General features: G+C 42.3%; 3 protein-coding genes across 11 annotated transcripts; all 3 read right to left on the bottom strand.

Moving 5' to 3' along the window:
- Positions 1-11,771: 11,771 nt before the first annotated feature.
- On the bottom strand, positions 11,772-17,038 carry LOC112196020 (transcription initiation factor TFIID subunit 7). Of its 8 annotated transcripts, none has more exons than XM_024336278.2 (8): positions 16,782-17,038; positions 14,872-14,961; positions 14,721-14,768; positions 13,887-14,000; positions 13,245-13,378; positions 13,031-13,150; positions 12,705-12,774; positions 11,772-12,248 (listed from the first exon to the last, which is right to left on the bottom strand). In XM_024336278.2, the coding sequence occupies exons 2-8, from the start codon at positions 14,954-14,956 to the stop codon at positions 12,073-12,075; spliced, it is 747 nt and encodes a 248-aa protein (XP_024192046.1). In that variant the 5' UTR covers positions 14,957-14,961; positions 16,782-17,038; the 3' UTR covers positions 11,772-12,072. The 8 variants fall into 8 exon arrangements, with proteins under 8 accessions (XP_024192046.1, XP_024192047.1, XP_024192048.1 ...); XM_024336279.2 differs by lacking the exon at positions 14,872-14,961 and adding an exon at positions 14,253-14,427; XM_024336280.2 differs by lacking the exon at positions 14,872-14,961 and adding an exon at positions 14,253-14,427 and having other exon boundaries at positions 14,721-14,755.
- Positions 17,039-18,062: 1,024 nt separating this feature from the next.
- Positions 18,063-20,155, bottom strand: LOC112196018 (E3 ubiquitin-protein ligase AIRP2). The gene is made up of 5 exons (XM_024336276.2): positions 19,702-20,155; positions 19,222-19,384; positions 19,058-19,124; positions 18,681-18,951; positions 18,063-18,519 (listed from the first exon to the last, which is right to left on the bottom strand). The coding sequence occupies exons 1-5, from the start codon at positions 19,779-19,781 to the stop codon at positions 18,303-18,305; spliced, it is 798 nt and encodes a 265-aa protein (XP_024192044.1). The 5' UTR covers positions 19,782-20,155; the 3' UTR covers positions 18,063-18,302.
- A 632-nt stretch (positions 20,156-20,787) lies between these two features.
- Positions 20,788-26,155, bottom strand: LOC112196017 (probable LRR receptor-like serine/threonine-protein kinase At1g67720). Of its 2 annotated transcripts, none has more exons than XM_024336274.2 (14): positions 25,665-26,155; positions 25,013-25,550; positions 24,369-24,880; positions 24,154-24,283; positions 23,455-23,526; positions 23,287-23,355; positions 23,113-23,184; positions 22,886-22,954; positions 22,544-22,704; positions 22,095-22,472; positions 21,920-21,985; positions 21,667-21,838; positions 21,429-21,561; positions 20,788-21,315 (listed from the first exon to the last, which is right to left on the bottom strand). In XM_024336274.2, exons 1-14 carry the CDS (start codon positions 25,732-25,734, stop codon positions 20,989-20,991), a joined length of 2,769 nt encoding a protein of 922 aa, XP_024192042.1. In that variant the 5' UTR covers positions 25,735-26,155; the 3' UTR covers positions 20,788-20,988. The 2 variants fall into 2 exon arrangements, with proteins under 2 accessions (XP_024192042.1, XP_024192041.1); XM_024336273.2 differs by having other exon boundaries at positions 21,652-21,838; positions 25,665-26,153.
- Positions 26,156-26,698: the final 543 nt, after the last annotated feature.

Here is a 26,698-nt window from a genome sequence, read left to right as displayed (position 1 = left end):
CCATGAAGCACCGGCGGTCAAGGCTTCAGTCTTCGACAGGTTGGGGGGCAAGGACAGAGTGGTTAGCACCTTGCAATGGCGACCTAAGAAAGTCCAAAGTACGGTCATTTCCGCCCTAAAAGAGTGTAGGGAACCGGAAAACCCTAAGTCGTTGGCAGGTGAGCAAGAACTCGAGTCACAAGGGCCTAAACATTGCCAGGTAAAAGGCCTTACAGAGGAGTCGTTAGTAGATCGCTTGGCTCGGCAGTTTCAGACTGATATCCCGTTGGAAGAACCCAAGATTGATCTGAATGTCGACGTGGAGGGGACTGAGTCAGATAATGTTTCTTGCAACATGGTTTACGTGCTCCCCGCGAAATATGCCTTGCCGGTCGCGGCTCAGGATTGCGTAGAGACAGAAGAAGAGGGTGCGCAACCATTGCAGGTCACTTCAGCAGCCGCAACACCGGTAGAAGACGGGGCCTTACCAGAACCAGCGGGGGTTCCAGACAAGGGGTCACTCATGCACTTCTCTAGGCCAACACCAGCCATGGTCCAACACATGCGGCCGCTATACATTACGGCAGACATCGGTGGTATCAAAGTCAGCAAAATCATGATTGACACCGGAGCGGCCGTTAATGTTGTCACTACTCGGACCATGCACTTGCTTGGAATCAAGCGGGAGATAATCCAATCCACATCTCTTGCGCTCAAAAATTTCGCAGGAACTGTAACCAAAACCCTAGGGTTATTGTTCTTGCGTATTAAAGTCGGACCAGCAGAGGGAGTTTATGCTTTCTTTGTGACGGATTGTTATGCGGCCTACAGCGCCATTTTGGGCAGGGATTGGATCCATCGGAGTTACTGTGTTCCGTCGACACTCCACCAAGAGTTGGTTATGTGGAATAGAGAAACAGACACGGCAGAGGTGGTCCCAGCAGATCCCCGTCCGTTCCCGGTCTCCGCAAATTATGTAGATGTCAGATACTATTTGGAGCCTATCACTCCATTGCAGGTTAGTGGCATCGATGATAAGGGCCTCCCCACAGGGGTGACGGCCTCTGAACTGGCACAGTGGGGTCTCACGCTCGCAAAAGAAGGCTTGGAGCGGCCCGGCCATGCTGTGCCCAAACCTTTAACTGATTAATGGATTACGACCTCATTGAAGAGGGAATGGAAGCCTTCCACTCGATACATGAATACATGGTGGAAAAAGAGGCTTACGATCGCGCTGCGACCTTAGAGGTCGTCAATGAAGAACTTGCTGATCCGGAGGATGACGAGGAAGTCCATATTCAGCTCGCTCCGGCGGCGCTGGACGATACACCTCCCAAGGTCAAAGACCCTATTGAGAAGATCAACCTGGGTACTGTAAGCGAGCCTATGGAAGTATTGATCAGTGCTTACCTAGAGCCTAACGAGAAACAGAGGCTCATCGAACTATTGCTAGAGTTCAAGGATTGCTTCGCGGAGAAGTATGAGGACATGCCCGGCCTGTCACCAGACTTGGTTTGTCATCAATTACCAACTCTTGCCGAAAAGAGGCCCGTCAAGCAGGAACCTCGACGAATGAACTCCGAGACCCAGATTCTGGTAAAGGAGGAGGTAGAGAAAATGCACAAATCCGGCATCATAAGGGTTGCCAAGTATAACCAGTGGTTATCTAATATAGTGCCTGTCCGAAAGAAAAATGGCAAGATGAGAGTCTGCGTTGATTATAGAGACTTGAATCTCGCCACACCTAAAGACGTTTACCCCATGCCGGTCGCGGATATGTTGGTGGACGCGGTGGCAGGCCATGAACTGTTGTCCTTCATGGACGGCACCGCAGGATATCACCAGATTCCGGTCGCTGAAGAAGACAGACACAAGACTGCTTTCCGCTGCCCTGGCTTCGTGGGAGTTTTCGAATATGTGGTCATGCCTTTTGGCCTGAAGAACGCCGGTGCGACGTATCAAAGAGCCATGAACTTGATCTTCCACGACCTACTGGGAAAGGTTTTAGAGATATACATTGATGACGTAGTCGTCAAGTCCCAGAAGCGAGGGGATCACATCACGGATCTCAGGAAAGTGTTTGAGCGCATGCGCCGACATAGACTCAAAATGAACCCGGCCAAGTGTGTGTTCGGGGTTCAAGCAGGGGACTTTCTGGGGTTTATAGTCCACCAGCGAGGAATTGAGGTCCCCGAGGACAAGGCAAGCGCAGTCATTAATGCGTCTCACCCACGGACGAAGAAGGAATTACAGCGTCTTTTGGGTAAGATTAATTTTCTAAGGCGTTTCATCTCTAATTCTGCAGGGAAAATCCAGCCCTTCTCACCCTTGCAGAGACTACAAGGACAGAATGAATTTGTGTAGGAACCCAAGCATCAAGACGCTTTCGACAGTATCAAGGCCTATCTGGCAAACCCACCAGTCTTGGTTCCACCGAGAACCGGGGTCCCGTTAAAGCTATATATCGCAGCAGCCGACGCCTCCATTGGTAGCCTGCTCGCTCAGGACGATGAGGACGGTGTCGAGCACGCTATATTTTATCTTATCTCAGCCGTATACTGACGGATTGCGAGACAAGGTACACCCCTATGGAAAAGCTGTGCTTAACCCTATACTTTTCGGCGTGCAAGTTGCGACATTATATGTTATCCTTTACTACTTGCATCATCGCTCAGACCGATTTGGTCAAATATATGTTGTCCCGGCCTATCTTGAGAGGCCGCATTGGCAAATGGGTATTGGCACTTTCAGAGTTTTCGCTCCAGTATGTACCCCAGAAGGCGGTCAAAGGGCAGGCTATCGCAGATTTTCTAGCGCATCATCCTCCGCTAGAAATACCCGTACTGAAAGAGTTGGAAATTGCCTGCAACGCCACGACTCGACCAGATAAAGCATGCATCCCTGAATACGCGGTCTGGAATCAGGCTACTATCTCTCTGCAACCCTGGGTGTTATTCTTTGATGGCTCAAGAACAGATACTCTGGCCGGCGCAGGGATTGTTCTGGAAAACCCTGCCGGGGATCGTTTCTCTTATTCTTTCCAGCTCACGTTCCAATGTACTAATAATCAGGCCGAATATGAAGCTCTTATCATTGGACTCGAAGTCCTGTTGGAAATGGGCGTCCGGGACGTTCAGATTCGCGGCGATTCTCAGCTCGTTATCAATCAGCTTCTGGAAAAATATCGCTGTACGAGTTGGCTGCTTATCCCATACCTGAATCACGCCATTGAGCTTCTGGACCAATTTACAGATGTTGATATGGAACATATACCACGTGAACGTAACTTTGCTGCCAATGAGCTCGCTCAGTTGGCTACAGGCATCAGCTTGAAGTACGGAGTGCGCGAGCGCATTCTGAAAGTTGAGCGTCGCACACTACCTTCGTGGCTTGCTCGACCTGATCCTCCAGATGATCCCGTGGTTGCGGTACTAGAGCCCATTGATGTCGATTGGCGGATTCCACTGATTGAATACCTCAAACAACCAGACTCCAGCGTTGATAGGAAAATTCATTTCCTCGCATTGAATTACTTCCTTAGAGGCGATGAACTGCGCAGACGTGGCGAAGATGGTATAGATTTTCGATGTGTTTACGGTCGCGAAGCCAAGCGATTGATGCGCGAGGTGCACACGGGGATATGTGGATCTCATCAAGCCGGCCCTAAGATGCGTTGGCTCCTCCGACGTCATGGTTATTATTGGCCCAGCATTTTGAAGGATTGTATTGCATTCGCCAAAGGCTGTGCGGACTGTCAAGCACACGGTCCTGTCCAGCATGTTCCTAACATTCCTATGCAACCTATCATTAAACCTTGGCCTGCGCGAGGCTGGGCACTGGACTTGATTGGGATGATCCATCCTCATTCTTCCCTACAGCACAAGTTTATCATCGTCGCTACTGATTACTTCACGAAATGGGTTGAAGCAGAGCCTTTGAATGAGGCCTCCGGCACTACCATTCGCCAGTTTATTTTCCGTAATATTCTCTGCAGGTTTGGCATCCCTGAAGTGTTGGTGTCGGACAAGGGGGCAGCGTTCATGGGAGGCCCCGTTGACGAACTGGTGAATGACTTTGGCATTCAATTCACACATAGTACTCCGTACTATGCTCAATCTAACGGTCAGGCGGAGGCGAGCAACAAGATAATCATCACCTTACTGAAGAAGATGTTGGTGGAGAATCCTCGACAGTGGCATGATACTTTGTACGAGACACTTTGGGCCTATCGCACTTCTAAACGTAATCCCACCGCCACGACGCCGTACGCGCTTATGTTTGGACATGACGTTGTCTTACCATTAGAAATTAATGTTCATTCCTTACGAGTCCAAGATCGGCATCACTTGATTGGCGAGGATTATGTTCAAGTTATGTGGCAGGAGCACGAAGACTTAGGCGAGCAGCGCTTGGCCGCTTTGGACAATTTGGTGATGGACAAACAGCGTATCGCCCGCGCCTATGACAAGAGGAAGCGGGGTCGCAGTTTCAAAGAAGGTGACCTCGTTTGGAAGGCCATTTTACCCTTAGGTGAAAAGGTAACCGGTCGCGGTAAATGGACGCCGCGATGGGAGGGACCCTTTGTTATCCACCGAATATTGGAGCGCGGGGCTTTTCACCTCAAAGACATCGACGGTGATATCCATCGCAACCCTATTAACGGTCGTTTTTTGAAGAAATATTATCCAAGTGTCTGGGAGTTTGACGATCCTCCCGACTCTGTTCTTGCTCCGACTGGGGGGCAACCTTAATCTTCATCGGCTCGCAGCGTTATGGTTATTCGGCCTTTTCTCTGTGGCCTTTTTGTTTTTGTCTCTGCTCCCCGCTGAACATTGGGGGGCACCTCAATATCTATTAGGGCCTATACAAGAGGCTTTATTTTGGACTTATTTTGTAAGAACCTATACAAGAGGTTTTGTTTATGATTATAGTCCATATTACCAGTTACTTGGTTTTTATTCACTGTCTTGACAAAACGTGTTAAGAATAAATACAAAGGCCTATACAAGAGGCTTTATTTTGGATTATTTCCTATACAAGAGGCTTTTGTGTTTTTGCAGATTTTTGAGTATAGATTTTTGAGTAAATCAAGCATTTTATTCATAAAGTGGCTTTGCGGCCAGAAGCATACAACAGAATAGGGCAATACAGTTTCACATGCGAGGCTACAGACATAAAAGTTCAAAGTGTTCGTTGTGGCCGTGTGAGAAGGATCTGGACGCTACCACCCCAGAGCATTCTTCCCCCTACGATCAGATCCTCCTCCCATCTAAGTCGCCGCTGCTGTCATCGGTACTGGAGGAAGAAGGGAAAAAGAGAGCCTTCATTCCCCTTTGTGGGGCCTCTCCTCCAGGCAAGAGTTGGGCTCCAGAGCAGGCGCGACTCACAACCACATCTACCTCCTGGGGTAAATCAGAAAGTGCGTACTCAGGCCCCAGAGATAGACCGCGGAAGCAGAAAGGTAAGCCTCAAAATGGCCTTCCTCCCTTCCTCCGTTTGCTCCGCTCGGGCAATCTGAAAAGTTGGACTCCTCAGAATGTGGTTCTGCCGCGTTAGGAGCGCGGCGTGTTCTTCGGTTTAACTGAGACTGGCAAGTACATCTAGATTTTCAGTAACCAAAGACACGCCGCCGGACCTGAGATTAGGCCATGAAGCCTAACCAGGTCTTGAGATTAAGCCATGAAGCCTAGGAATCTGTGGCTAAGGGTGAGATCACGGTGGGAAGATTTTAGAAATTGGAGGAAAAGCAACAGGGCTTGCGAGTTTATCGGCGGAAGGAACATGGTGGTTTGGTTATCGCTCTTCTTTGGATGCTGGTATTTATAGGGTTGATCTCACACCGTGCGGTAAGCAGTTGAGACGCTTTCAACGCCATCAATAAGAGAATCAATGCGGTTAAATGCGATTATCTCGGAAATGGAAGATATTGAAAACGCGTGGGAAGCAGGACGGTCTCCAAGAAAGCAACCGCCCAAAATGGGATTATCTTCTCAACGGTCTTGCTGTTCATTAATTGGCAAACCTTAAATGATATTTGGGCCGAACAAAGCGGGCTGAATATTGTATCTATTAAACATATCCTTATACAAAGTAAGATGGGCCTAAAACAGGAGGCCTAAAGTTTTCGACCCGCATGGGTCAAGCGAAGCAAGTGCTCATCCAGACGAAAGCTAGCGTCGGCAGCAGCGTGCTCTGCTTGTCGAACTGCTTCGCGCGCTTGAGCCAGGTTCTGAGACATCACTTCTAGCGCCGTTAAGGGCTGTTCTATCTGAGGCTCCTCTTGCGCCAGTTGGGCCGTGACCGTCACTAATTGGGCCTGGGCTTCGATTAGTTGGGCTTGGAGGTCCTGAATGTGGGTCCGAAGGTGATTCTGTGAGATCCTTAGATCCCTGACGCGAATCGCTTGTTCGCCTAGAGAGTCGCGAGATACCTCTGCTTGTTGTGCAAGGCCGCGATAGTGAGCCTGAACCTGCCTGGCCTGTGCGGCCGCGGTCGTCCTATCATTGATCCGTGCAGGAAGATTTTGCAAGAGCTCATATATCTCAACAAATTCGTCTTCAGTGATGGCACGTTCGCGGCGAAGTACCATCAGATACTCTTGAGCTCTGGCAGCTGCGCCCGGCAGTAAAATGTCAGGACCCAGGAGTCGCTGCAGATTGTCCCTCGCTTCATCTGCGACCCTCGGAGGAGCCACTTCGAGTACGCGAACAAGTCTTTCCAGCCTATTAGGAGGCTCAGGAGGAGGAACTTCAGCGATGATATCGGCATCAGCGGCAGCAGCAGCAGGGCCTACTTGAGGTTCGACGGTCGGGGCCGCAACTTGTTCGGGTACTGCATCCATATCAACACCTATTTCTAGAATCTGGGGGCAGGTTCTCGATTCGCCATGCCTTCATCAGCTGGCTCAGCAGGGTCTGCGACAGGACAGCGACCTCCTCAGCAGGGACATCACTCTGCAATGAGGAAAGACGGTCAGGTATACAAAGAAGGACAAGAACTAAGGCATCAATTTTCAATTAAGAATACCTCTGCGACAGGGCCCTCGCCTGAGACATTTACTGGCGCGGATTCCTGAGCTTCCTCATCAGGATTGTGATCAGGTGACGCGAGCGCTGGTGGTTGTGTAGCGATCAAATCCTCATGTGGTGCGTCCGGAAGGGGCGCATTCTCTTCCGTTTCATCGGAGCTATCCGCTATGATTTGCACAGGAATAGGGGCTGAGCCACCATCAGTGCTGACAGGAGGTGGAAGATTTTCAGGGCCCACGGGTGTTGGCGCTCGCGAAGCAGTTGTTCCTTGAATGGCAGCCGAAGAGCCTTCCCCAGCGTATGTAGATGGTCTGCGACGAACCTGTAAAGGAGAAGGGTGTGAGATATGGGCAGAGACAGGGATAATTTCTAACATAGGCTCTTTGCCTCTTACCAGCCGGTCAGCCATCGGTTCATCTCCTTCCCAGGGGTCAGCATGAGTATCTGAGCGACTACGCTTGCGGGCTATAGCAGCCACGACCTGGGAGAAGCAAGAGGTTAGCATTCAAATCACAAAGTTGGTCCTGAAGACAAAGGGTTCTTACGGTTTGTAGATCGTCGTCATCAGAAGAGGAAGAAGAACCCTCAGCTGTAGCTTCAGCAAGTACTGCCTTCTGTTTTCCAGTTTGTCCAGCGACCGGTGAAGCATGGTTTGTGCGGCGGCCAGGGCGCGGCGCACTCCCCTAATACAAACAAGAATGAATAAAGGAACAATGAGGGAGTTTGCAGAGATTAGAGTTGCAGTACTTACTTCTGGAGGTGGTTCACGAATTACGATGCCAGCCTGGGCCGGGCGAGGAGCTCGCGTAGGTCTGACCACTTAGAGGGGTCGAGGCCTGTTGGCGTCTTCAGAAAAGCGAGCGAGCAATTCAATATCAGCGGGGTATGGTTTCCTGAGCTCGCCAAAGAGAGTAGCGAAGAGTTCGTCATCTGGTTGAGTCCAGCAGTTGACAGAGACTTCTCTCCACCAAATCTCATACCCTTCTTCGGTTCCGTCGACAGCCTCTAGGTTTTGGGCCCAATCGGGAAGGTCGACCAGCACGAGCATACTTTGCGCCGGCGAGGGCCCGGAAGGTGGACCGAATCTTCGCCAGGAAGTGTTGTAATTCCAGGCATCATACAGAGGGACTGGTACCAATTGGACAAGACCAAATTGGCGGGCGAAATGATTAGGAGCGTAGAGCTCATAGCTGAGTTCCTCGGCAGCAATCCGGATGTCTGAACAGGAGATAGCGCGGCGGAACGCCAGGCGAGCGCGGTCAGGATAACGAGGATCGCCAGGGAGGAAGCCATATTGAAGCACATAAGGGAATCTTCTCCCCAGAATTAAATCACAGTATGGCATGTCGTCTAGCAAGTACAGATAAGAAAAGCATTCAGAGTAAGGGGGAGATGAGTACTTGTCCTCGCGACAAAACCATCGACCTACCAATTGATCGACCGGCGGGGATTGCAGGATATCTTCACGACGGAAGAATGGGAAGTAGGTCTGGATCCAGAAGTCCAAGATCCAGAAAGGTCCGGAAATGTTGATCTCAAAGGGATGCATCGTCGCTTGGTACAGCATGCGATAAATGGCGCCCAAGACTGGTTGTCCGAGCCCGATGTTGCGGCCATTGTAGAGGGCCGTTGCTAAATAGGTCCAGGTGCCAGTGGGTTTGCAAGAGGAGGTGCAGAATATGAATTTACAGAGCCAATATTCGAGGAAAGCGATTCCTCCGGTCGCATTGTGTTCCCGACTGTAATATGCCAGCCATCTTGGGTATGAACCGCTATGAGCGCTGCGGCCTTGCTGAGCCATGGTCAAAGTAAAGTCGATAGAGTCAAATTGACCATGCACATACGGCTCGCCATCGATGGGAAGGCCAGTGATGGCGAGAATGTCCAACAGGGTAATGCTCATTTGACCAAATCTGAAGTCAAATGTGTTGGTGGCGGTATTCCAGAAACAGAGGAAAGCAGCGAGTGGCGAACGATTACCACCGCGAGGAAGATGGAAGCACAGATCAATAGCGTGGGTGATACCTGCAGCATTCCAGCGACCTAGATCTCGCGCCCGCGCCTCGCGATACCAAGAAGTTTCCTGTGCACTAATGGAGGATGGCCAATTCCCTATCTTGGCTCGATGGTTTTGGACACCCCAACCGCTAAAGTCTCCGGGAGTCCTTCGGAGGACTAGAATGGGTCGTCGGACAGGAAGACAGTACATAGCGATGGCATCATCTGGGATAACACCTTGCGGTGCTGGGCCTAATCCGGTGTGGTGATCGGAAAAACGAAGGAGTAGGGGTCGGTGAATAGTGGTCTCTAGATGAATGCGAGCACCGATACTGGTGCCCCAGGTCCGAGCAGCCGTTTCGTTCAATTCTTCTTCCTGATCGATGATGATTTTCTTAGGGGGAGCCATTTCTGGAACGTTTGCAAAGAAGATGGAGCAGAGATGGGTTTTTCTGGGTTTAGAGTTTGACGGAGTGTCTGATGTGACAGGGTTGCGGCTGTACGTTTAAATAAAGAACTTTGTGAGGGAAACGATGCGACAGAAAGCGTTTCACAAATGAAGGGACGCGACCCTCATTGATGGCATCGTTTCAAGCGACCGACGCGTCTTTCTAAGTCCCCTTCAATCAGTTGCATTTTAGCAGGCCTGATTTCGGGGCCTGGGGGGCAATGTTTGAGCCCAAAACATAGTTTGGCAAAATCCTTTAGTGGGTCTGAGCCAGTGGGCCGATACTTGCGGCCCAAAAATGGGACTACATGGACTTGGTTTGTGATGCTGCTCATCCCGTGTTTCAGAAGGAGATATCAGCCTTAATTGTATGAAGATATGAGCGCTCGTGAAGGCGTGAAGATATATTTGCAATTAATACGTGTGGATCCTACTGCTCGCATCCAGCGATCACATCTAGGACTCTAAGAGGCAATTAATCTTGACCTATATTCTAAGCGATAACAGAGTCAATCTTTTATTACTTACGATAATATCAAAACTATTAAGAGTTTTGATTTGATTCAAGGCCAATAACTGTGGCCTAAAATATAGTATTCCATTCCTATTTGGAAAATGAATCTGCAGTAGCCTATATATAGAGGCTAAAGACGATACAGAAAGAGACCTCTCTCTAATCAATCAATCCCAGCGATTACAAAGCCTCCCCAGAGCAAACCCTCAACCTTGTTGAAACCCGGTGACCGCTCGCCAGTCCTAGTCTCCTCGCGAGCCGACTGTCAGCCTCACCAGATCAACCCGGCGACCGTACTTCCAGTCCCAGTCTCCCCGGGAGCCGACTGCGAGCACAACCGCCACTGTTACTTCCAGCGAAGCAAGGGTAACGCCCTCGCAACCCAGCGAAGCTAAAGTCACGCTTTAGCGAATCCGTGTTCCTCTCAAACTTCCCAGTGATTGCTCTGCTCAGCTTTCAAGTTGAGTATCGATTCAGTGAACGCAAAGAGACCACAACCAAAGCCCTTACCCGCGTAAGGCAAGAAGTCCTTTTCCGGAAGGCAAGAAAAGAACCCTGTGACGAGGTTGGTGCTCTCCTCGTCCACAGCGCTTGAAGAAGAAGTCAGGTCACGGGACTACCCCAACGACTGCACCCCGCGGTGCTGGCACGCCTGCGCAACCACTCGCCCCAAAAGAGACTGTTTGCACACCAGCTGGTTTTTGGAGCCAAACAGTGAGAAACGCAGGACTAGGTTTTGGTAACCATATTGCAATTTGGCTCCATTCACATTTGGATAACATCCACCTTGAATTCCAGCAATCATATACAGTTTACTACATGAATATAAAGTCTATGCATGTCCTCAAGTTTAGTCTATGCATCACGAGCTCGATTATGGTGTTAAGGATATGCATAAACCCAGGGGGTTGGTGCATGCCCCGGTGGAGTCTTAATTGTTAAACATTAGTAACTTCGTGATTAGTTTTTCTTAATTGATTTATAGGCTTACCTTCATGTGCTTGTTCGATCTCATCCGAAAGACGGCCGCAGAAAAAGAAGAAGAAGAAGGGAAAAAAATATGACGAATAGGAATACGAGTGAAGGTGACTAATGCTCATTACTCATCATAACAGGATGTCTTTGTTCATTTTTTAATGTGGGGTGTATAGGAATGAGTGACCGACCGTTGCTACTAAAGAATCCGAGTTTCACATAATGGGAGTAGTACTACGGAAAATCAGATCTGAAAAGGGAAATAATCAATTTGTTTAAGCAGCGTAGCTTAGCTAGCTACTAGAACTAGGCTCATGGTCCATGGATCACATGGAAAATTAGAACTATGTTTAAGTCTTCAAGACAAGTTCTAGGATTTTCCGCCATGATCGATCCTCACAACATTAGCTGGCTCTCTGCTGCAACACTCTTTCTTATATCAATTCATCTCATGGCTCATGCGGGAATTACAATTTAATTTCGAATTGGTTTGCACATTTAACTTCATGGTATGATGGGAAATTTTATTGTTTAGGAAAAGTAGCATACCGGAATAAGGTTTAGGGGTCATCTTGAACTCAAGAACAAAAAATGGTGAAGCATGTGAACGATGTGGAGTTGTATTTGTTGATTCCCAGATACGAATATGTCAAACCAAGTTAGTCTATTGCGCATACACTCGCTCAAAATTAATTTTAGCATTCAGTAGAAAGAAAAGGCTGCATGTTCAGCCCAATAGGAAGGAGTAGACGGTAACTTATAGTGGATGTGGGTAGCCCAAACATTCAAGCAACACTTCAAAAAGACAATACCACAGCCTATAAATGCCTTTGGAACGAAGAAATGAAACTTGGCATAGCTTTGCAAAAGTACAAACTTGTAGACAAGTTTTCCACCATATACTACCAAATCATACAAGTTCTTTGAGAATCCTGAGGATATTCAGAACTGGCAAACCGACTAGGAGGAGATCAAAAATAATGTTAGCATACATGTTAATGTTATCAACACAACATAAATTTATGCTATCATTCAGAAAACAAGCTTTCATCCCTGTTCTTTTCGATATGCACATCTTAACTTCATCAAGAAGCTTGACGGGGGAAACGATATCAGCACAAGGGCTTGCTTCAAATTGAATCGTCAGATTCATCCGAATCACTTCTATCAGGCTCTCCATCAGGCTCCCCTGTGTTTGTAGCAGCCTCAGGAATATCAGTTTTTGATTCAGGTGCTGGTGCAGGGTTTTTACTTGTATTACCAGTCTTGCCATCTCGATTTTTCTCTTGCTCAGCTACTTCAATATGTGAGCTATCAAATCAAGGGATAAACAAAACAGAACATACAGAACTTCGCACATGATACAGATTGAATGTTACAAGACAACAGCGCCAAATCCATCATCACAGATCCAGAAAAGTTTCTGTATTAGCAGTGAGATAGAGTCACATATCAATTGATGTAACAGTACGCTTCATAACCTGATGAACAAGAGGCCTAAAAATTTCTTATAAAAGAGGAGAAAAAGGCAAGGAAAATAACATGTTCAGCTAAACAAAAAGACATACAATTGCAATTTATGCGGCCTTCATGAAAATAAGGCCTAGTAAATCATCATAAATAGGGATGCATTCTAGGCTTAACAGTATAAGTTTAAAACCAAAAGTAGGAGGGATTCTATTTCTCACTTGACCAAAATCTACTATTTCCACATTTTGCCAAACTTTAACAAAAAATGTTCAAACATTATATAAAAGGATATCCACATTGTCAGCTGGTCCACCAGCACTAATGTTCAGCAGATCTTGCTCAACACGCTGGACAAGCTCAGGCTGTAAAATGCAACAATATCACTATCAGCAACAACATCCAGATGTGAAGTATATGAGCGTAAGATAACTGTGCTGTAAAATAAAAAAGAAAGGCCTCAACAATTATAGGAGTCTCTCTCAGAAGACATTTCTTTCCAATTTATTTATGTTTTTTTTTTTACACTTTTACACCAAGCGACACTGGATTTCTTCTTTCCTACCGTAATATATATGGCATTAGTAAATAAAAAATCCAATGTAAAGATAGTAATGTTACATTTAGATCAGGCTCCCTGCGAAATCTTCGCTTTCGAGCATCCCTCATCGGAGGGGTGAGACCATGCCTGTACTCAACTGTATCTGGAGCAGGATCATTTGGATCTCTAACCATAATCATCTGTCAAAACCCAAAAATATCACATAAATGCCTTTGAAATGAAGCACTCACATAATTAGCTGTTTCAATATGCCTTTGACATACAGCACCCCACCTGACCAATATCTGCAGTCTTAATTAACACACTATCGTCATACGTTTTGTAGGATTCCACAACAGTAGGAAGATCCAAGAGCGATGCAGGGAACCGGTCATTGCCAATTACAAATGTTCCACTCCGGCCATCCTCTGCAATATATTTCAAGCTTACATGCAAACCATTTGATGAAACAGGGTAAGGAAAAAACAAACTACACACATACACCATCGTTACTGTTTTCCTCTCTACTTAGCCAGTTGCCATGTCCATATAACATACTCGAAATCATAATTAATCACAATGCTGGTATGAACAAGAGCTACAGGCACACTAAGCAGGCAAAAGATCGAACAATTTACAAAGCATCACACCGAATTGCCATCCCAAGTCCAAACCAATTGCTACTAAACCCTCCAATATAATCCAACAAATGCATCACTCCCATGCAAAAGTACTATCCATGTATCACTAGCCACCATTCTCAAAGCAGCTTCATAACAAAGACCCTAATCAACTCTCATTGACGAAACAACACCGAAAATCTAGCCATTTTTAATCCTATCAGAGGGTTCTGCCTTTTATATAACAGAAATGCAATGCAGGACTAAACAGTTCTACTGAGGATGCATACAATCCAGAAAGTACATTTGCTCTGACCTTCGAAAGACAAATCCAACGACTTGTCGTCTGAAGAAGCATTCTCACTGAGAAGACGATCTAATCTCTCTGCAACTGAAGGTGGGACTCTGAGTACGAATTGCTCCTCCATCACTACAAAACCAAAAAAGACCCCATCTTTAAAACCACAAAACGCAAATGCACAAAACCAAAACCCTAACCCTAGAGCCGAACCAAATGTAAAATTGATGGAGAAATTGACCTCCGAATGTAAAATTGATTGAGAAATTGAAGTCTTTGGTGGCCGATGAGATTACCCGTGGGAAATTCAAATGCAAAGAGAGAGATAGAGAGATTCAGAGGTGGCTGGAAGTGAAGCAGAGAAGGAGGGAGAAGGTTCTGTACTTTTGGCGGTGAAGCAGAATAGAGAGGGAAGGAGAGGACGCGCTTGTGTATTACAGATGAGGTAATTTGTGCCTAAATTGTGCCATGGTTGGATGGTTCTTAGATTCATACACCTGTAGACGGACATCAAGTCTTGCAGACTATCAAGGTGGACGGCGGGTTGCGAAATCAGATGCTAACATCACATCGCATAGAAATTGGAAATCAGTATAAAAATGTTTCTTTTCTTTTCTGCAGTGTACGTACATGCCAAAATGAATATATACCTATTATACATGCCAAGATATTAAAAAATAGAAAAGAAAGAAAACACAAAAGCAAAAATTCAGATAGAGCCAGCAGGTTTGCGAAAATATAATTACAAACCAAATACAATCAGTTCTCATCAAACAAAAAAAAAAAAAAAAGAAGCCAAATACAATCAGTAAGCTGTACAGTTGTAATGCATAGCCTCAAAAATTTGTTTACCTGGATCAATAACAGTTAAGGAATCTGACTGCAATCTGTTCTCCAAATCTCGAAAATAAAATGACAACAGTTAAAAAATTTGATATTACATTAGCCGTACATATTATACAGGGAATACAGAAATATTTTAACAGTACTTTATACTTCATACTTGAATAAAAATACAAAACCAAGATAATATTGAGCAGCAGACAAAGGGACAGCAGCAGAAAAATGTTGCCAAAAGTTTTTTGCATATAATCTGCAAGAACAAAACAATTTTGAATATTTGAATGTAAAGAAAACAAAATATATACAGACAACCAAAAAGAATTTTTGGATGTACGTACACTGCAGAAAAGAAAAGAAACATTTTTTTCACACAAAACATGGAACTATCTGAACAAATTGTTAATTAGATCAAACTTCTTTACATATTATTCTTGTTTCATTTCCACTTCATCATTAAACTGTAAAATTACTTCATCATTAAACTCTGAAACTATTATGTGACACCATGAAGCCATGATCAATTCATATGCAAATGATGATCTGAAATGGCTGCTTCTCTTTTTACAAACCTTACAAAAACAATTGTTTTCCTCATTTCCAGTGATAAAGGAGTCACTCACTTGAAAAGAGGAAAAAAAAAATCTATAATATTTTAGACAGCTCTTTGCAAAATAAGAAAAACATGATACCAACTTCCTATTCTGTTTAGCATATTTTAACCAATTGTTCCAATTATGCTCTTCTCGAAATCAATGAGCTATTTGAGACCAATATATTACCTTCTACATACACTGTAAGTTACCAATATCTATATATACATGAGCTTAGCAACTTATAGAAAGCACAACAATCAACATTGTAAACCAGTATTTGTACTTATGAACTTAGAAGAAAAGATGGAACCATTCGGCCCATTCGGTCAATCTGAAAAAATGTATATATATTAAACAATCAACACACAGTTGAACACTTCTGGCCAAGCTGGCCTTTCCATTATGAAGAACCAAATTAAATGTGGTTGCTTGCAAAACAAATGATTAAATAAAGCTCCAATAATGTTGCAGCCATTACTGAAAAGGACATTCAAAGATTTTGACATCATTTTACCATAATATGACCAAGTTGATATAATTGTATTCCCAAGTTTGGAACTGGAATTGGGAAGGCAGCTTTCAACCAGTGAAAGAACCATGTACTCTTAAACAGGATTGTAGTTCAATAGTCCATACATGCAGACTGGCTTTAGAGAAGAAGTCCAATTTAAATCCCTTGATTCGAGCAAGCAGACATCGAATGATGAAAGATTAACATAAAATGTCTGAAGTTAATTTCATGCAGAAAACAAAGCAGATACATGCAGCGATTAAAAAGTGATCATAAAGACTGAACTGAAAAAAAAACAAACAAAATGATCAAACTCAAAAAACAAATTGTATGGAAAGAAGTCAAACAAATACAGTTCATTTTCTTTTTCGTTGCTTTCCTGATTTTCACATTGCTATTTTACCAAAAGAGCTGACCATAACATACCTACTCAATTAGCCCAGTTAACCCAATGGGATACCCTTTTACTGTAAAACAATATACATGGCCACAATTGCAGCAAAAGGAAAACGCAGGAAACGGAAGAAGAGGCCCAAAATGCAGAAACCAAGAAACAGAAAATTTCAGATACATACGTTGCACCCGGCATAACCTGCTACAATCTCTATAGTCTTCCCTACCCAGATCTCTCATTTCCCTTAATTGATCGAGCTCTATATACATTAATTAATATGTAATTAATTAGCCACCTAAACTCATCCCTTTACATAAACTACAAATTGGTGCAGAATTTGATCAAAAATTAATACCAACGAAAACTCACAAAACAAATCCATGAAATCAAGTGAACCACCACGTATCAATAAAACTACAATCTGAAACCCTCTCAATCGATTACCCAGATTCCAAATCCAAAGACGAAGAAAACCCCCAAGACATAAAGACTTAGATTAATCCAAAACCAACAACACCCAATCAACGGAAACGACAACTAACAACAACCACAGCAAAAGAAAAGTTCCATACCTGCAATCCTGACTCTCCCGAAACCCACCAACACAAAAGATAATTGAAACCAAACACTCTTACTTCTCTTTCTATCAAAACACCACAATCTTGGCTTAATATGGATCCAAATCTTGCTATCGATCTCTACTTCTCTCTCAGTGTTTCTGTCGATCAACTGAAATCAGACCTCTTCCAAAACAAATCCAAATCTCTATTATCTCTTTCACTGTCGCTCTCAGAGTTTCTGTCTCTCTCTCTCTCGATAGTGTGCGAAGGCTCAGGTTGGCGGGGAATAAGAACGTCATAGAATAATGGCAAATTGTAATTGAAGAAAAAAGCAAGGGCAAAAGCGTCACTTCATTTCGGGCCTGAGTTAACAGTAACTCATCTTTGGTTTATAGTAAATAGTAAATGTGTTCAAAAGTGTCTGATCCTGCGAATAGTAAATGTAGTGTCCGTACTCCCTGTCGTTGTGCTTTTAACTGTGTTATCTAAATTAATCAATAAAATCGCTTTAGCGCTTAGGTTTGTCTACAACAAAGGATGTTCAAACTTATTGTTATGTAATAAACCAGCACTCTTAATTGTTTTTTGAGTAAGCTCTTGTTAGTTATTACTCCCAGTCGTATGCTTTAAAAAAACAAAGCAAAAACAAAAACATTGAAGGAAAAGGAGTTCCTTTTCTGTTAATTTTCATTGCAGTGTCAAACTCGTGACTCAGGCCAGCGGCCATACCAGTTTTAATTTCATTTTGAATCATTCAAAATGATCAAAACTTTAAATTACTCCCTAGATCAGGCCCAAATTTCTGGCAAACAAACCAATTAGGCAAGAAACCTAGCGATGATAAGGAACAACGAGAAACAAAATTTGTAATACAATTGGATTCAATCAGTAGTTTCATCACAGAGAAGCCCCCAAGGATATCGTCTAATGAATCTCATTGTGAACATTATGCCTTCACTAATGAAAGTGAGTTTTTCACCAAAAGAAGCAGAGCAGCACTGAAGACAAAGCTCATGAGGAATTCAAACACACTGAACACAAAGTTCATGCGGAAAAGAAAACCCACTTTATTTAAATAATCTGGCTCCAACCTTTCATTTCCTGATTGTTAGGGGAGCAAACCATATATATATACCACCAAAAAGGGAAGCTACATATTATGAGGCAAGCCCATAAGTAAGTAAGTTGCTGTAAGATAAAGCATCTATGAGGCAAACCCAGTTGCATCCCACACCACACTAGTGTTCTACATGGAGTTCCTCATCGCTGCCATTTAGCCATTGTATTAACAAGTTTTTTTTTGTGCTTACTAATGGATTTGTATTGTCTGATGAAACCCAAATCTCTGAAATGAGAATTTTGATATTACTAAAGAAGCAATCTTACACTTGACTTCTAAACTTAAATAAGGATAACATAGAACTGTTATTCTGGGTAAGAATCAAATAAAAGTTCCTTACCAGATTCTATTTACATTTGACAGGAGCCTCTTTTCTTTCTGTACATCGCCTGATCTTCATTTGTTCTTCTTTTTCAAATCAAATTAGAGTACTCATAATACACCAAGAAAAGAGCATCTGGATAGTCTTTTGGCAGGCTGTTGATGTAGAGGTAGAATCGCAACAAGTCCTCCCTTGAAACCGTTTCAGTGTCAACAACGTCATCATTACAAGTGAGCACCCATAAGTCTTCTGAATTTACTCTCTTTATATTACCACGACAGAAAGGACAGGCCTCTGACTTTCTGTTCCTGCAATTCACAAAGCATAGATTGTTTTAGTAAACTAGAAACCAACAAAAGGTTTCAAGTGCAAAAAACGACTTTTGAAGACAACCACTCATGATTAATGCTATAGAGTCCACACATGATACAGGGGACGCATTTCAATTTGAATTAATCCTTGTACATACCAGTTTCGGTAACATTTGATGCACATTTCATGACAGCAGTTAGGCAAGACCATTTTGGTGCACGGCTCTAAGCAAATCCCACACTCCTCTTCTCTCTCCAACTCAGCATTGCCAAGACTGCTATCTCCTTTAGCTATCTTTGCACTGCCAAGACTACTATCTCCTTTAGTTAACTTCTTTCCAGAAATTTTCATGCTAGGATGCTCTTCCTCAGCATCATCTAATTCCCCAAAATCCCCATGAAGCCGCTGAAGAGAAGGTAAGATAACAGCTGCAGATCATTTTTCAAACAAACAAAGTTAGAATCAATTTAGTGAAGCAAATATCAATTCAACTCGTGTCACTGGCAAATTGAAGAACTGAGCTACTTAACATACAATAGAAATCCCTTATAGTTGCCTTCCTTCCATGGGTTGAAATGTTCGGCCTGCCATCTGTGTATACCTGAATCAAAAAGGGCATGCTTAAAATCCATAACAAACAAAGTAAACTCCTTTCCAACAATCATTATACACCAATAGACTAGAGAAGAGAAACCAACCTTGTAGACAAGTATATGGAAGAAATTTAGATATCTTGGAAGTAGACAAGTGCAAGAGGAATCAATCCACTGTAACAAGAACAGGAAGAGGGGAGCCCAATGATTGTAAACCAATTTCATTTCAAAACGAACACCACCCTTGGCTCTTGGAATTGCAGCAGCTCTACACATAAACCATAATCCAAACAAATTTACAATCACTAAAATAGCACAAACAACGAGCAAAGTATCCACCTTTCCAATTCAATCAATAACTCAACCATGCTCCCAAATTGACAAAATACAGTCTATAATGCACTAGACAATATGGGTTTTGCTTATTCTTGCCTCAATTAGCAAATTATAATCTTTGACCATGATTAAAAGGCTTAAATTAGGACTTGGACCCAAAACACAAAACTTGCCACTTGAGAAAAAGATATGCAGGACAAACTAAAAACAGGAACCACAGCAATTAACAAGAAGTAAAGTTGTACTCACAGAGAATTGGCATGCTGTACATCAGCCTCTATAACATTCAAAGACTCCTGGTAAGAAGACTGGTAATATATCATCTCCATCACACAAAAAACACAGAGAACCAAGAGCAGAGAGAAAGCAACAACTCGTCTCTATGTTCTAAAAAGCTTTAATCTTTCTGGGTGAAACCCACAACCCAAAACCAACAAAAGCTTTAATCTTTCTGGGTGTTTTGGTCTGTGTTCAGGGAGAGCTTAATACCCAGCACCAAAGACAAGACAAACAGAAAGGCTTTGTTCCCCTACCTCTCTGCTTTTTATCTATCTTTACCCTCTCTGACATATAGGCGGCTGAGATTGACTGTTTTCGGTGTTGCCTGCTTTTTATGGTCCCAAATAAAATACGTATATCATAAAAACTTGGTCTTTTTCTAAGATGATGATGATGATGATGATGAATTGAAGATGGTTTTTTTCTTGGGAATTTGGGGAAGGATGCCCTCGTTTTATTTAAGTTCATATCATATATGCTTTTTAAATTTCTTGGAAGGTCAAATTCGATAAAAAGAAATGATATTTTGGTTTGTTATCTAATCTTGCTTTTACAAATTTGGTTCTCTTTTAATATTGCCAAAGCACCTTTTGCTTGATTTTTCTAATGAAATGTTATTTACCATTTCTGAATGGTGCATTATTTTATATGGTTTGAGCTAATTTTAGGAACAATTCCAACCTTTCAATTCAACTACTTGTTTTTTGTATGATTTCATTTGGTGGTGAGGTTCTCTTATGTGTATTACAGTACTTACCGACTCATTATACAATCATCTTGTACCACTAATCAGTATTATGTGGGTCCCACTTTTGGGGTAGTTTATCCACAGAACACATCAGGTGGAGAATCCCATAAGGAAAGCAGATATAATACTTTACGTTATGAAAGTATTGATGTGGTGGCATTACAAAAGAAAATTTAGGCCTCAAAATTAGCTCAATTATTTTTTCCTAACTTGAAAATGGGGTCTACTATCATATTTTATGGTGGCTTCTCACTCAAGTAGTTCACATTCTCCTCTGGGGCATGATTCTTAATTTACTCATTTGATAATAACAGAATCTTGCAATTGCAATATTTCATTCTAAAACAAGTTTTAGTAAGGTACATATTCCTTTCATCACCTTAGTCAGCTCATTTTTATGCCCCCAGCAACATTACCATACATTATGTGCAAAATATAATGAGATCAAAGGCCTATGATTGTTGTTAGAATGGAGTATTGTTGAAAGCAAAATAGAAGATGATACAGAATCATCTTGCAGATGGAGTTAGGCAATCTTTTGATATGTCAGGGCTCTCGATTTCAAGGAAGCTTGTGAGTAAAGTTTTCCGGGAAGATTGTGCTTTGGAAGAACTACTTGAAGATATTCTCTGGTTGGCTTCACTGCCTTTTTCAATCTTCATAGCCTCTTGTATGGCCACAATGATCTCCTGCATTCTCGGCCGAGAAACTCCATGTTGCTCGACACATTGTATTGCAACTTCAGCAATTCTCCAAATGGACTCGATCTTGACACCCCCTTCTAGAAATGGATCCGTGATGCTTACTACATCCCCTTTACGAATTAAGGATTTAGCCTGGAAATCAACAATTTTCAAGTGATTACAATAGTTTTCAACAGGTAATTCTAAAGTGCAAGATGATCAGCATTGAACTTCAAGAGAATTTTCGAGTGGAGTAGGAGGCATACCCAGTGAACAATGTTCAATTCAGGACCAAAGTCTTCTGGTGACACAGGCTTTTTTCCCGAAATCAGTTCTAGCAGAACAACCCCAAAACTATATACATCACTTTTTTCGGTCAATTGCTGACTAGCATAATACCTGTTAAGAGTAAATACATGTTTGACTAAGTGCATCCAAGAGAGAACATAATCGACCAACATTCGTGCATATATCATAACTATGGCTTACTCAGGATCCAAGTACCCTACTGTTCCTCGAGCAACGCTTGATATATGAGTTAGATCTTCTTCTGCTTGTCTAGACAATCCAAAATCTGATACCTTGGCTCTCATGTTAATGTCCAGCAGAATATTGCTTGTCTTTACATCACGATGGATAATACTAGGATTGCATCCAGTGTGCAAGTACTCAAGACCTGCAGATGTAAATTTGTGTCCGTAAGTTGAACTATGAAAAATGAATGTAAGCATAAACTAGTAGGAAGTTCCAATTGAACCTTTTGCTGCATCTTCTGCTATCTGAAGGCGAGTTAACCAATCCAAGTGCTTGGGGACAGTAGAACCTGTTGTCAACAAATTACGTCATGGAGTTGATCAGACTGCTTCCAAAAAACACAAGAGAATATTAACTCAAAGAACAGATTTTAACTTGTATTAGATGAGAGAGCAGACCATGTAAGTGATCCCGTAATGTCCCATTGTGCATATACTCATAAACCAGAATGCATTGATGTTCTTCTTCACAGTATCCAATTAAAGGAACCAAGTTCCTATGATGAATCCTTGATAAGAGAGCTATCTCAGTCACAAATTGCTTATTCATGTGGGCAGAGGAATCCGCCATCATTTTAACTGCCACCTCTTTTCCGTCTTTCATCCTCCCATAATAGACAGTTCCAAAGCTTCCTTTCCCAATTTTCTTTGAAAAACTGTTCGTGGCTTCTTCCAGATCAGGGAGCGTAATGTAGCAAGCTATGCCTTCATCCCTCAAATGCCCCCGGGAAACTGAATAGGCTGTTGAAGGCTTGGTGCTGGCGCGCAGAGAATCACCTGATGCACAAGAAAAGATGTTGGATTGCAGAAACTGTGATAGTAGTACAACAGATTCTTGGAGTACAAACCTTTCTGATGACGTGACTTTTCTCGAAGACTACGTAATAGCATTAGACCCCCCAAGATTAAAATGGTTACAACCACTAGTACTCCAACTGAAATTCCAATTATCAACTTAAAATGCTTCTGCTTTTGTGCTCCCTTGTGTAACCCGGGATTATCTTTATATCTGAAAAAGGGAGTAGCATCTCTGTTGATAAACTTTTCAAGGCTAAGACCTATACTTTAATGTTATCATTCATGTGTACGGATGTGTAGTCAATTGAAAGCAAAGCATATACATTGTTGTCCATAGCTTTTTTCCTAGTATCGTATTTATAGCATTGGATGTCTATTAGAGACACACTTACTCAAAAGTGACTTTCCCCGTTAACAGTCCTGCAGGAATTTCCCCACTGAAAGAATTGTTTTGTATGTACCTGCCACATGTGGATTCACATTTACAGCACCTTCAAAACGTGTATCAAAGAAAAACATGCTCATATTCGAGTAAGGTAGATAAGGGAATTTTAAAATCTTAACAATATATGAAGCATTCAACACAAAGATAGCACACTAAAAGTAGATTACTACTTACAGTTCTTGCAAATTTGACAAGCTATCCAGGTAAGAAGGTAGTGCACCAGTCAACTTGTTATTCTCTAGATGCCTCCATGTTGACGAAAAATAAAAACAAGAATCAATACTGAAACACTAAGATGGTGTCTCAATTCAAATATGTAAATTTTGTTTCAAGAGTTGAAAAGCTTACAGAATCCTTATATTGATAAGATTACTGATGTCAGGAAACGGTCCACTGAAGGAGTTACCATCCAACCACCTAAGTGACAAAGAAATCAATTGCAAGAGCAATTAATAAAACAGTAAAAATGAAAAAAAAAATAAAGCACACTAATGTTTAGAAGATAATTAAACTTACAACTCTGTCAACTCCTGCATGTTATTAAGCTCCAATGGAATCTCACCCTTCATATTTTTCCCTGATAAGTCACTGTACCCATATGTCAGAGAGTTGGATCTGCAGCTAATAAGCTCTTAAACTATGAATGCTAAATAATTTTTAGAACTGCAGAGTTAGGACCAATGTCTAAGTTCCAGTATTGGTCACCAGAAAGTGTTTTTCAACCTACATTGATCTATCGATGCAATACCTTTTGTTGTTTGCAAAAGGACTTTATACAGACATCCATCAACAAACCAATAAGCAAGCAACTCTGCTGAATGCAAGATGAAGTTGAAGATCTGAAATTTGAATTCTTGATGTGTGCGAAGCAATTCTGTCAATTGAATTCAGCTTATGTAATATTAGCACTGCACTACCAAAGGTGCATTTGATGAACAGTGGAAGCTACCTATATGATGACTCTGACCTTGAACCATTGTCTTAAAGTCTACAAAGATCCTTTCAGACTTTCTATATGTCCTTTCTAATGGTTTGCAAGTTCTAAGTAGTTTGCTGTGGTATTCAGTAATATTTGTTGGTAACACATCTACTGGCTTAAGAATCAATAAAACTTATTTGATTGTTGGATCTTCGAAAAACATATATAGAACGAAAGTTCAACAATAACAAATGTGAAGGAGAGTTTTCAGGAGAAGGAAGGTATGAAGAACTTACATTTTTGTAATTCTCGATGGTGATGTAGAACTACAATTCACCCATTCCCAGGGAGTCGGGACACACGGATCACCTTCATCTAGTGACAGACTCTCGGAGGACATGAGACGAAGGATATTGAGAACAGCCACTACAATCAAAAACCAAGACTGGTGATCGACAGCCAATCTGATGCAAATTCTCAGGTAACACAACAATAAGATCATGGAACTTACAATCTTGCCTATCCGTCTTTGCAGCAATCGGCACATATTTACTTATTTCAATTGCATTTAGAAGTGGTCCTCGAGTAGAATCCGGGGTCTTAACAAAGGCAAATGACAGAACAAACTCCAGACTCACATTCATGTAGCTTGGTTCATAAAGAGTGTACATCCCATTTGCATTCTCAGCAATATTCACCACCGCACTGTTATACTCCGGCAAGATAGGTTGCTCCAATCTGAATTTCCTACTCTCATTGGCACCCAAATCCTCTATTTCCGCAAAGTAAGCATAAGCTCTAGCATTTGCTGGGAAACCATCTAGATTCAATCTGTAGCTCAGTGTTCCTTTTGTGCCAACCACCGCGGTCTGCATCACCTTCATAGGTGGGTATTCTCTGCTCCCTGTATTCACATTCCTAGATGTATTGATTCTTTCTGTACCAGGAGCCACCCCTACCAGATAGTTTTGCCTTTTCACAAGATCAGAATCCCAAATCCGGTCATAGGGATCATCAGGGTACCTGAGAGAAACATTATGTACATTTGCAATGTAGGTATCAAATCACCACATTCATTATCATCCAAAGTAATTCAGTCACAAAACAACTAGTTCATTCAGGCCTTTCACTCCACACAAACAATGCTCAACTTACCTTATGGCATCCGTGCTCGGAGCACCGAAATTCACCCTAGCAGCCACTTTCAAGAAGAAATCATCCTCAAAATCAGTGGCATACATAGAAATGTTCAAAGGCCTCAACTCCAAAGTGGAAATGAATGGGAAACCCGTTGTAGCACAACACATGCAAACATCAACCGAATTCGACGCCGCCCTAATGATCATTTCATTCACATATGTTCTCGAGGCCTCGAAAATAGTAACAGTAGACCACATAGTTGCATCCAAATAGAGCTCGAATTTTGGGTATGTCTCCTCGCTTTTCAGGCTGCCATATTGAAACGTTGCACGAACTAGATACCTTCTCCTCTCTTGTGTGCTTAAGGTGTAGCAGTACTTTTTGTTGTCTATGGGAAAGTCTCTGCGGGTTTGATACTGTACCAAGTTTCCATTTGGGTTTTGTAATGGGACTGACGTCCCCTGTTTCATAAGACCCATGTCTGAAATCCATGAAAGTCCAGTACTTGGGTCACTGGAATTACTTGAACCCCCACAATCAATACTAACAAACTCTGTATATAATGAACAGAATTCAAGCAGATGTTACTCAATTTGCACCATAAAAGAACCTACTTTGTATTTCATAGTTTACAACTGAGAATCTACTAAAGAGGCAAAGAACATACCTTGAACTTGGGACTCAACAGAGGAGACTAGGTAAAGAAACATGAACATGAGGTAAAATAATGAACCCATTGAAAATGAGAAAGAAATGAGCTTTTTCAGAGTTGGGAATTTGAGGTTGATGAAACCGAAACTGTTTGTTAAGCTTAATGTTTAAGGATCTGTGTTTGTCTAGTACACTCTCCACTTACCTTTCACTTTTTTTTGACAGACGATGGTTTCAATCACGTTGGCTCTCTCTTTGTGATTTTGGAATCTTCTTTTTTCCCCCTACAAAAAATTGATGATTTCTGGAGGCTTTTAGATACGCGGTTTAGGTTTGTCTTTTTATTTTTCGTGTTTTTTAAGTTTGGAAAAGAGTGACAGAAGCTCAGTCTACAATGCAAAAGATCCAAACTTGGAAGTTTATTTTGTGTTTCCAAAATCTTTGCTCTGCACAAATCATTTCTATCAAAGTATCAACACTTGATTTTAAAGCAAAGACTTTTGTTGATTACTGCCCTCACTCCAAACTAATGTTTGTGCATAATTTCTTGGCCAAAAGTGAGTGCCCACTGTGCCCTCACTCCAACGCCAATGTCTGTGAATTACCGATTGTGCAAGTACCGCCTTCATATGCTTATATCAGACGTAATATTGAGTGGAGACTGAAAAAATCAATAATCATCAAAAAATTACTGAATGTTATTATTCTTAATTCTATCTTAAGAACGAGAGATTCAATTTAAAACTTTTATTCATCAATATGTTGAAATTATATATCCCACATGGAAAAATGAAGACTTTGTGTATAAGTTTATAAGGATTTTGATCAACTTCATCTATTATTAATTGGTTTTGGATGTTACTTGTTGGTAAGTTATAAATTCAACATTGTAAAGGTTATAGGTTCGATTCTTACTTACATATATAAATGTGGGGTGTGTGGGGTGGGCTAAGAGTTTTTTTTATTTTTTATTTTTAAGAATTTGGATGTGAAGATCATATATGTTATGAATGGTATCAGATCAGATTATCCCACGTAGCTGCGCTTAAT

Source organism: Rosa chinensis, chromosome 4, assembly GCF_002994745.2.
Source record: "Rosa chinensis cultivar Old Blush chromosome 4, RchiOBHm-V2, whole genome shotgun sequence".
In the NCBI taxonomy this organism is placed as follows: domain Eukaryota; kingdom Viridiplantae; phylum Streptophyta; class Magnoliopsida; order Rosales; family Rosaceae; genus Rosa; species Rosa chinensis.
The sequence above is the reverse complement of the archived record's forward strand: the minus strand, read 5'-3'. Positions and strand labels throughout refer to the sequence as shown.